Source organism: Ranitomeya imitator, chromosome 5, assembly GCF_032444005.1.
Source record: "Ranitomeya imitator isolate aRanImi1 chromosome 5, aRanImi1.pri, whole genome shotgun sequence".
Classification (NCBI taxonomy): Eukaryota; Metazoa; Chordata; class Amphibia; order Anura; family Dendrobatidae; genus Ranitomeya; species Ranitomeya imitator.
Window position 1 is genome coordinate 415,842,180 of NC_091286.1, and position 14,841 is coordinate 415,857,020.

Genomic DNA, 14,841 nt, shown 5'->3' on the forward strand with positions numbered 1-14,841 from the left:
TCAAGTGACAGTATGAACTCTGCTGAACTAATGGCGACGGAGGGATACAGTGCAGAGGATTATATCCTGTCATTGTATCATCTGAACCCCTGGCGAGCAGTCACATCTGCCGATGTGACAGCTTTCCACTTGATATCGTCCTGGGACACTCGTTATTAAATGGATTACATCAGACCAGGGAGTATACTGCTGGTTTATTATTTTTATTTTTTTACAGGTGATCGAAGGCTTTGGGGACTAGGTGTATGTTGAGTATGTACTGTATGTATATGTTCAGTATGTTATTTATGTACTGTATGTGTATACTGTATGTGTGTATGTGTTTTTTTCCTATTCCACACAGTAACCGAATGATGAGGCTACTACTGTCCCATCATTGGCTAGCTGCCACTGTAGCAGGCATAGCAGGATGGGACTACCAGTCCCAACGGACGATGCCTGCCTACTCACACAGACACGCAGCCACAGCCCCGCATATACACACAGCCCCGCAGACCCTGCAGACACACATAGACACACACAGACACACTCAAACACCTGCACACAGACACACACATCTTCTCTGCACACACAATCTCTGCCCGCACACATAGTCTTCACCCACACTCCACCCACACATTCTTCCTCCTCCCTATCTGCAGCTTTTCTCGCACCAAGCGCAGCATGTGCACACCAATTGTCAATTTCTTATTGACTAACATTGCTTGTGCACTACACTGCGGATTTGATGCAATTCCACGCATCCCAAAATGCTGCAGAAACGCATCAAAATCTGCAACATGGCTATTTTGTAAATTTTACTTATAAAAATCTTAAGAGTTTTCTGTTTTGTTGCATCAGCAAATTTTGCAAAAGTTACAGAATAATGTGCAGCCATATTGTTTGGCAAATTTTAAATAACTTCTCAAAAACTGATAAATAACAGTCAGAGCATGTTTAACCCCTTAGTGACAGAGCCAATTTGGTACTTAATGACGAAGCCAATTTTTCCAATTCTGACCACTGTCAATTTAAGAGGTTATAACTCTGAAACGCTTTAACGGATCCCGCTGATTCTGCGATTTTTTTTTGTGACATATTGTACTTCATGTTAGTGGTAAAATTTCTTCAATATTAATTGCGTTTATTTATGAAAAAATGGAAATATGGCAAAAAATTTTATAATTTTGCAATTTTCAAACTTTGAGTTTTTATGCCCTTAAATCAGAGAGATATGTCACACAAAATAGCTAATAAATAACAAGTCCCACATGTCAACTTTACATCAGCACAATTTTGGAACCAAATTTTTTTTGTTAGGAAGTTATAAGGGTTAAAAGTTGACCAGCAATTTCTCATTTTTACTACAAAATTTACAAAACCATTTTTTTAGGGACCATCTCACATTTAAAGTCACTTTGAGGGGTGTTAATGACAGAAAATACCAAAAAGAGACACCATTCTAAAAGCCACACCCCCCAAGGTGCTCAAAACCACATTCAAGAATTTTATTAACCCTTTACGTGCTTCACAGGAAGTGAAGCAATGTGGAAGGAAAAAATTAACATTTAACCTTTTTTTACAAACATTTTACTTCAGAACCAATTTTTTTTTTATTTTCACAAGTGTAAAAAGAGAAAATAAACCACAAAATTTGTTGTGCAATTTCTCCTAAATACGCCGATACCCTATATGTTGGGGTAAACCACTGTGCATGGCAGAGCTTGGAACAGGAGTGCAGATTGACTTTTTCAACGCAGAATTGGCTGGAATTGAGATCGGACGCCATGTTGTGTTTAGAGAGCCCCTGATGTGCCTAACCAGTGGAAACCCCCACAAGTGACACTATTTTGGAAACTAGACCCCTTAAGGAACTTATATAGATGTGTAGTGAGCACTTTGAACCCCCAAATGCTTCACAGAAGTTTATAACGTAGAGCCGAGAAAATAAAGAATCATATTTTTTCCCAAAAAATTATATTTTCGCCCCTAAATTTTCATATTCACAATGGTAGCAGGAGAAATTAGACCACGAAAGATGTTGTGCAATTTATTCTGAGTACACAAATACCCCATATGTGGGGGTAAACCACTGTTTGGGTGCACGGCAGAGCTTGGAAGAGGACTGCCATTTGACACTTTCAACACAGAACTGGCTGGATTTGAGATCGGATGCCATGTTGCATTTGGAAAGCCCCTGATGTGCCTAAACAGTGCAACCCCCCACAAGTGACACCATTTTGGAAACTAGACCCCTTCAGGAACTTATCTAGATGTATGGTGTGCACTTTGAACCCCCAAGTGCTTCACAGAAGTTTATAACGTAGAGCCGTGAAAATAAAAAATCTTTTTTTTTTCCTCAAAAATTATTTTTTAGCCCGCAATTTTTTACTTTCACAAGGGTAACAGGAGAAATTGGACCCCAAAAATTGTTGTCCAGTTTTTACGCCGATACCCCATATGTAGGGGGGACCACTGTTTGGCACACAGAGGGGCTTGGAAGGGAAGAAGTAGTGACGTTTTAAATACAGACATTGATGGAATGGTCTGCAGGCGTTGTGTTGTGGTTGCAGAACCCCTGATGTACCTGAACAGTAAAAAAAAGCCACAAGTGACCCCATTTTGGAAACTAGACCCCTCAGGAACTTCTCTAGATGTGTGGTGAGCACTATGAACCCCCAAGCGCTTCACATAATCTTATAATGTAGAGCCGTGAAAATAAAAAATCATATTTTCCCCACAAAAATTATCTTTTCACCCCCACATTTTTACTTTCACAAGGGTAATAAGAGAAATTGGACCATGAAAGTTGTTGTGCAATTTGTCCTGAGTACGTTGATACCCTATATGTGGGGGGGACCACTGTTTGGGCGCATGGCAGAGCTTGAAAGGGAAGTAGTGATGTTTTGGAATGCAGACTTTGATGGAAAGGTCTGCAGGAGTCATGTTGTATTTGCAGAGTCCTTGATGTGCCTAAGCAGTAGAAACTTCCCACAAGTGACCCCATTTTGGAAACTAGACCCCCCCAAGAAGTTTATCTAAATGTGTGGTGAGCACTTTGAACGCACAAGTGCTTCACAGAAGTTTATAACGCAAAGCCGTGAAAATAAAAAAATATTTTTTTTCCACAAAAATTATTTTTTAGCCCACAATTTTTTTTATTTTCCCAATGGTAGCAGGAGAAACTGGACCCCAAAAGTTGTTGTCCAATTTGTCCTGAGTACGCTGAAGCCCCATATGTGGGAGTAAACCACTGTTTTGGGTGCAAGGCAGAGGTCAGAAGGGAGGGAGAACCATTTGACTTTTTCAATGCAAAATTGGCTGGAATCAATGGTGGTGCCTTGTCACGCTTGGAAACCCCCTGATGTGCCTACACAGTGGAAACCCCCAATTATAACTCGAACCCTAACCCCAACACACCCCTAACCCTAATCCCAACCCTAACCATAACTTTAATCACAATCCTAACCCCAACATACCCCTAACCCTAATCCCAACCCTAACCCTAAACACAACCCTAACCCCAACATACCCCTTACCCTAACCCTTATCCCAACCCTAACCATAACCCTAACCACAAACCTAACCATAATCCCAACACACCCATAACCCTAATCCTAACCCTAATCCCAAACCTAACCCTAATCCCAAACATAACCCTAATCCCATCCCTAACCATAACCATAATCCCAAACCTAACCCTAATCCCAAACCTAAGGCTTCTTTTACACTTACCGGGTTTTTTCAGCCCCGTAATTGCGGGCTGTATTGCTGCAATTTTCACAGTCTACCGCAATAACGGACCGCAAAAAACTTGCGGATCAACATTTACTATGGCAAAAGTATTGGAAAAAACAAACGGTGGTCTGCAAAACTGGAAGTCACGGTGCACTGCAAAAACAACCTTCCGTTCAGGCTCAATATTTTTTCACACCCTTAAATACAGCCCTCACAGCCATACGGCGAACTGCGCTCCGTGGAATTATTGTGGCCCGTTTTTGCGGCCTCATAGAAATCTATTGGGACCACAAAAAAGGGACGTAAAACCACAGTAGGTGTAAAAACAGCCTTACCCTAACCCTAATTTTAGCCCCAACACTAACCCTAATTTTAGCCCCAACTCTAGCCCTAACCCTAACCCTAATTTTAGCCCCAACCCTAACCCTAATTTTAGCCCCAACACTAACCCTATCCCTAATTTTAGCCCCAACCCTAACCCTAACCCTAGTGGGAAAATGGAAATAAAAAGATTTTCTTTGTTTTATTATTTTTCCCTAGCTAAGGAGGTGATAAAGGGGGGGGGGTATTTACAATTTTTTTTATTTTGATCACTGTGGTAGAATTTATCACAGTGACCAAAATGAGCCAATTAGAAAAATCTTCCTATCGTTGCTGGGTGCCGGCTGGCAGATCTCGGCAGGCACACTGTCCATGCGCCTGGCATTTTTTTCCCGGATGAAGAAGGCAGCACCCACCGGAGGAAGGAGGAGGCAGAGGAGGAGCGTGAGGTACGGGGGGATCAGGAACCCTATTTTTCTCTCCTCTGATGTGTGATCACATCAGAGGAGAGAGAAATTACATGGCACATTGGACTTTTTTTTGCGGTCGCCGCTAGTAGTGGCGATCGCAAAACCAGGTCGGTAAAAACCAACTTGAATTATTTTCTTTGGGGTCTCAGCTACCCCCGGCAGAGACCCCGAGATCTACCGAGTACCGGCCGACAGATATCGGTGGGCGCACTACAGGAAAAGATGGCGGCGCCCATGGGGGGAGGAAGCAGGAGGACCCACGGACTTTGAGGTATCGGTGGGATCGGGGCCCTATTTCTCTCTCCTCTGATGTGCGATCACATTGGAGGAGAGAGAAATTAAACAGCAAATCAGACTTTTTTTGTGGTCGCCGGTAAACTGTTAATTACCGGCGATTGCAACCCGGAGATCGGTAAAAACCGACCCAAATCATGTTCTCTGGGGTCTTGGCTACCCCCAGCAGCCGAGACCCCGGAGAAAATCCAACTCTGGGGGGGAGCTATACACTGGGGGGAGGGGAGCAAATTAACGGCGCTGTGGTTTAAGTACCCTTAACTACCGCCGTTAAAAGGCGTATTGGCGGTCGTTAAGGGGGTAAAAAGACTTTTCGTTTTGTACATTTCTGCTCGTAAAAGGTTTCTGGGAACATGTTAAAAGTGTTCTATTTGTTTATAGTGGCAGCATAGGTAAGTTATGAAGTAGATTGTGGACACTAAAGTCAAAGGGTTACTTTAAAAATGTAGGATGAGATAAGTTTACCAGATATAGAGGCTTGCTTTATAATCTGCCAGGAGCAGACATACCATTAGTGTAACCAGTGCAGCTACATAGAGACAAAGAGATAAGGGGGCCCACTTCCACTTCAAAAGTAGCAAGCACCTTCTGCCACAGACACATTATTGGACTGTAAAGGGCCCATATTCTGTTCTTGTACAGAAGCCCTTTTTATTGATGTCCCCTGTAGCTAGGACATGAGGTTCCCAAAGAGAAAATGCCCTCTGTTTACTCACAATTCTGTACGAGCCTATACTGTAAGTGAATATTTTTTTATCTGTACATCAACATTTATTAATTATTAGATGGGGGCAGGCTTTGCAGCATTGAGAATCTCTCCCCCATGTGCTCACCAACATATCCACTCTGTCTTTCCCCATGTGCTGAATTCTCCCACCTGTGCTCTCTTCTTTGACCTGTCTACCCCATGTGTTATCCCCCTCGTCTGCTGTCTCTCTCCTTCCTGTTCTGTGTTCTCCCCTCATGTGCTGTCCCGTTTGAGCTGTCTCCCCCTGTGCTCTGTCTCTCTCACCCCTGTGCGCTTTCTCTCGCCCCCATCCAATTCTGACATTACAGCAGGAGATCACAGAGGATACATTTTTTGTGAGCTAAAACATTGTTTAAAAACAGTCAGTGAAATATTTTACCTGACAAAAGAAATCCTCTGTAATTCCCTGCTGTAATATCAGTATTGTCTTTTGCTTCCTCCCCTGCCCAGGAGATGTGGTATGCTCCGTCCACGGTCAGACACAGACAATTTTTAAAATGAACTTTCGTTTTTGGGAAAACCCCTTTAATGTGACCGGCTTCTTCTGCCTGTAGACACGTCGCGCATCTGCCGCCAGCATCAGCCGAATGATTCACTGTGCCTGCGTGGAATTCATGCAGGAGCAGTAAATCAGACCGCCGCCATCTTTTTGCAGACAGATAGCGGCGGTCACATTAAAACTGCGCATGCGCACCTCCTGTACAAAGATGGCGGCGATCAGTGAATCATTCGCCTGATCCCAGCGGCGGTGTGTTCGTGACATTGTTCCACTGGCGGTACCGCGCAATAGGCTGTGTATGACGTATACAGTGTGTGTGTGTGTGGTGCATACAGCGTACACAGTGTGTGTGTGTGTGGTGTGTATGGCATATACGGTGTGTTTGTGTGTGTGGTGCATATGGCCTATACAGTGTGTGTGTGTTGTGACTGTGTTCCACTGGTGGTACGGTGCAAGAGGCTGGTACCACCAGCAGTATCCATATTGAGACACCCATCACTAGGGTGTCCCAATATGGAGGTCGGTGGAATTCCGCCACTTGGAATTCTGGGATCTGGACACATCTGGACGGAACAGGATGTGAAGACATTACAAGGTAAGTATATATTAAGATGTAGGGGCTGTGGAACATAAGCAGACGAGAAGCTAAATCAACTGGAAGAGGCAACAACTAATATGGCAGTACTTTCTGTTGTTGTTATTATTATTATTATTTATACAGCACCATTAATTCCACGGTGCTGTACATGAGAAGGGGTTACATACAAAGTTATAGACATCATTTACAGTAAACAAATTTACGATGACAGACTGGTACAGAGAGGACCCTGTCCTTGCGGACTTACATTCTGCAGGATAATGGGGAAGAGACAGAAGTTTGGGGGTGCAGCAGTTAAGGTGGTAGTGAGGCGGCAGAATGGTTATTGCAGGCTGTAAGCTTTCCTGAAGAGATGGGTTTTCAGATTCCGTCTGAAGGATCCGAGGGTGGTGGACAATCGGACGTGTTGAGGCGTGGAATTCCAGAGGATGGGGGATATTCGGGAGAAATCTTGGAGGCGGTTGTGTGAGGAACGAATTAGTGTGGAAATGAGTAGGAGGTCTTAGGAGGATCGAAGATTACGTGAGGGAAGATATTGTGAGGTTAGTTCAGAGATAAAGGGAGGGAACAGGTTGTGGATGGCTTTGTAAGTCAGTGTTAGTAGTTTGAACTGTATTAGTTGGAGAAATGGGAGCCAGTGGAGGGATTTGCAGAGGAGAAAAACAGGGGAGTAGCGAGGAGAGAGGTGGATTAGTCAGGCAGCAGAGTTGAGGACAGACTGGAGTGGTGCAAGAGAGTTAGCGGATTGCCTTGCGCAGGCGTGTACTACAGAGGACAGAGAATGAACTTCAATCCAATATTGCGACCAGCATGCAGCCAGCGGGTAAGGAAAGGGTGAATCAAACACCTGAAAACCCCGCCCATATGACCGAAAACCGGTCCTGCCAAATTCAGGTGACAGGATCCCTTTAACTCCCTCTAACCACACCCTTGAGGTGGTGATATGGTGAGTAGGCATCTTGGACATCTCTTACACCTATTCACAACAAAACCCTGACCTTGGTAATGGCTGGTTTGCTCTCAGCACTTATCATGCTGAAGGGAAACTTATGGATTTCATATAATGCAGGATAACAACCTTTGCAACACATATCCCCCCTTGCATATGCGCCAGTGACCCTGTCACAGCATGAAACAAACTATGGCTGAATATTACCTCTAAAATAATTTGATTCCAGAAAAAAAATAACTAGTGCGAAACCGGCTAAATAAGATTAAAATAGATAAATCTCCGGGTCCGGATGGCATACACCCACGAGTACTAAGAGAACTAAGTAATGTAATAGATAAACCATTATTTCTTATTTTTAGTGACTCTATAGCGACAGGGTCTGTTCCGCAGGACTGGCGCATAGCAAATGTGGTGCCAATATTCAAAAAGGGCTCTAAAAGTGAACCTGGAAATTATAGGCCAGTAAGTCTAACCTCTATTGTTGGTAAAATATTTGAAGGGTTTCTGAGGGATGTTATTCTGGAGAGAATGAGAATAACTGTTTAACTCCATATCAGCATGGGTTTATGAGAAATCGCTCCTGTCAAACCAATCTAATCAGTTTTTATGAAGAGGTAAGCTATAGGCTGGACCACGGTGAGTCATTGGACGTGGTATATCTCGATTTTTCCAAAGCGTTTGATACCGTGCCGCACAAGAGGTTGGTACACAAAATGAGAATGCTTGGTCTGGGGGAAAATGTGTGTAAATGGGTTAGTAACTGGCTTAGTGATAGAAAGCAGAGAGTGGTTATAAATGGTATAGTCTCTAACTGGGTCGCTGTGACCAGTGGGGTACCGCAGGGGTCAGTATTGGGACCTGTTCTCTTCAACATATTCATTAATGATCTGGTAGAAGGTTTACACAGTAAAATATCGATATTTGCAGACGATACAAAACTATGTAAAGCAGTTAATACAAGAGAAGATAGTATTCTGCTACAGATGGATCTGGATAAGTTGGAAACTTGGGCTGAAAGGTGGCAGATGAGGTTTAACAATGATAAATGTAAGGTTATACACATGGGAAGAGGGAATCAATATCACCATTACACACTGAACGGGAAACCACTGGGTAAATCTGACAGGGAGAAGGACTTGGGGATCCTAGTTAATGATAAACTTACCTGGAGCAGCCAGTGCCAGGCAGCAGCTGCCAAGGCAAACAGGATCATGGGGTGCATTAAAAGAGGTCTGGATACACATGATGAGAGCATTATACTGCCTCTGTACAAATCCCTAGTTAGACCGCACATGGAGTACTGTGTCCAGTTTTGGGCACCGGTGCTCAGGAAGGATATAATGGAACTAGAGAGAGTACAAAGGAGGGCAACAAAATTAATAAAGGGGATGGGAGAACTACAATACCCAGATAGATTAGCGAAATTAGGATTATTTAGTCTAGAAAAAAGACGACTGAGGGGCGATCTAATAACCATGTATAAGTATATAAGGGGACAATACAAATATCTCGCTGAGGATCTGTTTATACCAAGGAAGGTGACGGGCACAAGGGGGCATTCTTTGCGTCTGGAGGAGAGAAGGTTTTTCCACCAACATAGAAGAGGATTCTTTACTGTTAGGGCAGTGAGAATCTGGAATTGCTTGCCTGAGGAGGTGGTGATGGCGAACTCAGTCGAGGGGTTCAAGAGAGGCCTGGATGTCTTCCTGGAGCAGAACAATATTGTATCACACAATTATTAGGTTCTGTAGAAGGACGTAGATCTGGGTATTTATTATAATGGAATATAGGCTGAACTGGATGGACAAATGTCTTTTTTCGGCCTTACTAACTATGTTACTATGTTACTATGTTACTAGATATTTTAGCAATGACTTAAAATTTAGACTATGTATTTCAGTATTTTTACCTTGGATAAGTAAACAATGAAATAATATTCCCAGAAAAATACAATAAAGTCATACCAGACAGAGAACGATGTCAAATCTTTTGTTCGCAAGTATTTATATCTTTCCTTTTTCATAATAGAACCCAAAGTAGTGAAGAACCTGATGACCCGGAACATCACCACCACTTCTATATCTCTGAACTGGGAGAAACCAGATGGAAATGCAAGTTCTTATGAAATCCAGATTCTAGGCAATCCAACTTTCAATAAAACTATGACTTCAACTTCTGCTACAATTGAAGGCCTGACACCGGGGAATTATTACACATTGCTGGTCTCTGCTGTTGTTGGGGAGAATAATGTGACCGGAGACAGTTCAGAAATATCTGTATATACAAGTGGGTATTTCTTCCACTCAGATTTTCAAATTGTATATATCTATTTATATAATTACCTTAAATTGTCTGTCATCCACTTCCGTCTGGACATCCTCGAATCCCAGAATTCCAAGCGGAGGAAGTTCACCGGCAGCCATATTGGGACACCCAACCTATTGTGCGTTACCACCAGCGGAACACCGTCACACCACACACTCACACACACACTCACTCACACTCACATTTACACTAACACTCACACACACTCACATTCACACTCACATTCACACTCACACTCACATTCACACACACACACACTCACATTCACACTCACACACACACTCACACACTCACTCTCACACTCACACACACTCACGGTGACACTCCCACACTCACACTCCCACTATCACACTCCCACACTCACACTCCCACACTCACACTCCCATACTCACACTCCCATACTCACACTCCCATACTCACACTCACACACTCACACTCTCACACTCACACTTACACTCTCACACTCACCTTCACACACTCATACACACTCACATTATCACGCAGCCTCTTGCATGGTACCACCAGCGGAACACCATCGTGAACACGCTGGTGCTGGGATCAGCTGAATAATTGATTGACTGCCACCATCTTTGTACAGGAGGAGTGCATGCGCAGTTTTTATGTGACCACCGCTATCTGTCTGCACAAAGATGGCGGTGGTCTGATTTACTGCGCCTATGTGAATTATGCGCAGGTGCAGTGAATCATTTGGCTGATCCTGGCGGCAGATGTGCGACGTGTCTACAGGCAGAGGAAGCCGGTCACATCAAAGGGCTTTTCCCATGAACAAAAGTTCATTTTAAAAATTGACTGTGTCTGACCGTGTACAGAGCATACCACATCTGCTGGGCAGGGGAGGAAGCAAAAGATAATACTGAGACTACAGCAGGGTATCACAGTGGATTCATTTTGTGAGGTAAAATATTTCACTGACTGTTATTAAAAAATATTTTACCTCACAAACTATATCCTCTGCGATCTCCTGCTGTAATCTCAGTATTGTCTTTTGCTTCCTTCCCTGCCCAGGAGCTGTGGTATGTTCTGTACACGGTCAGACACAGGGGTGAGTGTGTCTGACCATGTACGGAGCATACCACATCTCCTGGGCAGGGGAGGAAGCAAAAGACAATACTTACATTACAGCAGGGGATCACAGTGGATTCATTTTGCGAGGTAAAATATTTCACTGACTGTGTTCAAAAAATATTTTAACTCAATGACCATGAAAGGAAAGCAGCAAAGGCACAACGTCGAAGACAACAATAGGCAAATGAGAATCTTGAAGAGAAACAGCATCGCTGCGACAAAAACAATGCATATAAGCGTAGGCGTCAAGCACATGAGTCCCCTGATGCAAAAGTCATTAGATTACCACAGGATGTCATTAGGCAACAACTGCACCGCCTGCCTGCCCCCATTGTGACATTACCGCCCTCCTGATGTGATAGCATTGGGCCTCCATCTAGTTTTCAAATAATTAAATAATTTTTAGCTAAGATATATCAGGTTCTGTATGATCATGTGACATTTTTTTCTACTGCTCAATACCATAGGTATGACTTGTGTTCTGTGAGGAAACACGGGCAAATAATAATTTACTCTGTACCAAATAAAATCAATTTGTAGTGTTGAGCATTCCGATACTGCAATATCGGGTATCAGCCGATATTCGCTGTATCGGAGTTCCGATACTGAGTTCCGATACTTTTACAATATCGAATACCGGAATCGGAAGTTCCCATAATGCAATGAGCCAGTTTTATTTTATTCAGCCAATGAGGATCCTAAGAAGTGTGAACACATCCTGTTAGGCATGTTAGCCATGTTAACTAATGGCATGGCTGTGATTGGCTGCTCAAATGATGTCATGATTTGTGGGCGGTGCGTGAGCGGAGATTGCATGTCTGTGTGTGAGCGGGGTCTGTACGGGCCTCTCGGGGGTCAGTGCGGGCCTGCCGGGGGTCTGTATGGGCCTCTCGGGGGTCTGTGCAGGCCTGCCGGGAGTCTGTATGGGCCTTTCGGGGGTCTGTGCGGGCCTACTGGGGGTCTGTATGGGCCTCTCGGGGGTCTGTGCGGGCCTGCCGGGGTCTGTACAGGCCTCTTGGGGGCCTGTGTGGGCCTGCCAGGGGTCTTTGTGTCTGTGTGCAGGCATCGTCCGATGAGACTACAAGTCTCATTGGGATATGCCTGCTACAATGACAGTGAGTGGCACATTAGCCAATGATGGGACAGTAGTAGTCCCATCATCCGGCTAATGTGTTGAATGCAAAAAACCCCCACAAACATACATACTACATGCAACAAACTACATACATACTACATACATACAACATACACACTACATACATACAAACATACCACATACTACATGCATGCAACATACTATATGCTACATGCATACTACATACATACATACAATATACTACATACATACTACATACACACATAATATATACATACATAAATACAATATACATACTACATACATACTAAATACATACAACATACATACACCATATATACAACATACATACAACATACCACATATATACAAATGCATACAACATACATACTACATACATACTACATACAACATACTATATACTACATACATACTACATATATACATACAACATACTACATACATACTACATACAACATACATACAACATACTACATACATGCTACATACACACATACAACATACATACAACATACTACATACATACAATATACATGCAACATACCACATACATACTACATACATACAACATACATACATCGTACCACATACATACAAATACATACAACATACATACTACATACATACTACATACAACATACTATGTACTACATACAGTGGGGCAAAAAAGTATTTAGTCAGTCAGCAATAGTGCAAGTTCCACCACTTAAAAAGATGAGAGGCGTCTGTAATTTACATCATAGGTAGACCTCAACTATGGGAGACAAACTGAGAAAAAAAAATCCAGAAAATCACATTGTCTGTTTTTTTAACATTTTATTTGCATATTATGGTGGAAAATAAGTATTTGGTCAAAAACAAAATTTCATCTCAATACTTTGTAATATATCCTTTGTTGGCAATGACAGAGGTCAAACGTTTTCTGTAAGTCCTCACAAGGTTGCCACACACTGTTGTTGGTATGTTGGCCCATTCCTCCATGCAGATCTCCTCTAGAGCAGTGATGTTTTGGGCTTTTCGCTTGGCAACACGGACTTTCAACTCCCTCCAAAGGTTTTCTATAGGGTTGAGATCTAGAGACTGGCTAGGCCACTCCAGGACCTTGAAATGCTTCTTACGAAGCCACTCCTTCGTTGCCCTGGCGGTGTGCTTTGGATCATTGTCATGTTGAAAGACCCAGCCACGTTTCATCTTCAATGCCCTTGCTGATGGAAGGAGGTTTGCACTCAAAATCTCACGATACATGGCCCCATTCATTCTTTCATGTACCCGGATCAGTCATCCTGGCCCCTTTGCAGAGAAACAGCCCCAAAGCATGATGTTTCCACCACCATGCTTTACAGTAGGTATGGTGTTTGATGGATGCAACTCAGTATTCTTTTTCCTCCAAACACGTCAAGTTGTGTTTGTGTTTCTACCAAACAGTTCCAGTTTGGTTTCATCAGACCATAGGACATTCTCCCAAAACTCCTCTGGATCATCCAAATGCTTTCTAGCAAACTTCAGACGGGCCCGGACATGTACTGGCTTAAGCAGTGGGACACGTCTGGCACTGCAGGATCTGAGTCCATGGTGGCGTAGTGTGTTACTTATGGTAGGCCTTGTTACATTGGTCCCAGCTCTCTGCAGTTCATTCACTAGGTCCATCCGCGTGGTTCTGGGATTTTTGCTCACCGTTCTTGTGATCATTCTGACCCCACGGGGTGGGATTTTGCGTGGAGCCCCAGATCGAGGGAGATTATCAGTGGTCTTGTATGTCTTCCATTTTCTAATTATTGCTCCCACTGTTGATTTCTTCACTCCAAGCTGGTTGGCTATTGCAGATTCAGTCTTCCCAGCCTGGTGCAGGGCTACAATTTTGTTTCTGGTGTCCTTTGACAGCTCTTTGGTCTTCACCATAGTGGAGTTTGGAGTCAGACTGTTTGAGGGTGTGCACAGGTGTCTTTTTATACTGATAACAAGTTTAAACAGGTGCCATTACTACAGGTAATGAGTGGAGGAAAGAGGAGACTCTTAAAGAAGAAGTTACAGGTCTGTGAGAGCCAGAAATCTTGATTGTTTGTTTCTGACCAAATACTTATTTTCCACCATAATATGCAAAAAAAATGATAAAAAAACATACAATGTGATTTTCTGGATTTTTTTTTCTCAGTTTGTCTCCCATAGTTGAGGTCTACTTATGATGTAAATTACAAACGCCTCTCATCTTTTTAAGTGGTGGAACTTGCACTATTGCTGACTGACTAAATACTTTTTTGCCCCACTGTACATATGACATACTACATACATACTACATGCATACATACTACATACATACATGCAACATACATACAACATACTACATACATACCACATACATACAACTTACATACCACATACTACATACATACAATATACATACTACATACATACAACATACATACATACTACACACATACTACATGCATACATACATACTACATACGTACATACTACATACATACTACATACATACAACATACATACTACATACATACATACAACATACTACATACATACAGCATACAATACATTCATACATTACATACAATACATACATACAGACATACAGTACATATAACATAGAGTACATACTCACCATCACTTGTCACTTTGTTCCCCGAAGCCAGTGTCATCTGTATAAAATATTAAAATAACAAACAAATACTATACTCCCTGATCCGCAGAAATCCACG

The 14,841-nt window shown here is 42.8% G+C and overlaps 1 protein-coding gene across 2 annotated transcripts in view; it reads left to right on the forward strand.

Annotated features, from left to right (window-relative positions):
• The window catches only part of LOC138638064 (tenascin-X-like), a 366,072-nt gene that overhangs the window by 242,232 nt on the left and 108,999 nt on the right, over window positions 1-14,841 (forward strand). For both annotated transcript variants that reach the window (XM_069727035.1, XM_069727036.1), the window contains exon 29: window positions 9,628-9,885. In XM_069727035.1, the coding sequence (XP_069583136.1) occupies window positions 9,628-9,885 (258 nt within the window). The remainder of the gene's footprint in view (window positions 1-9,627; window positions 9,886-14,841) is intronic.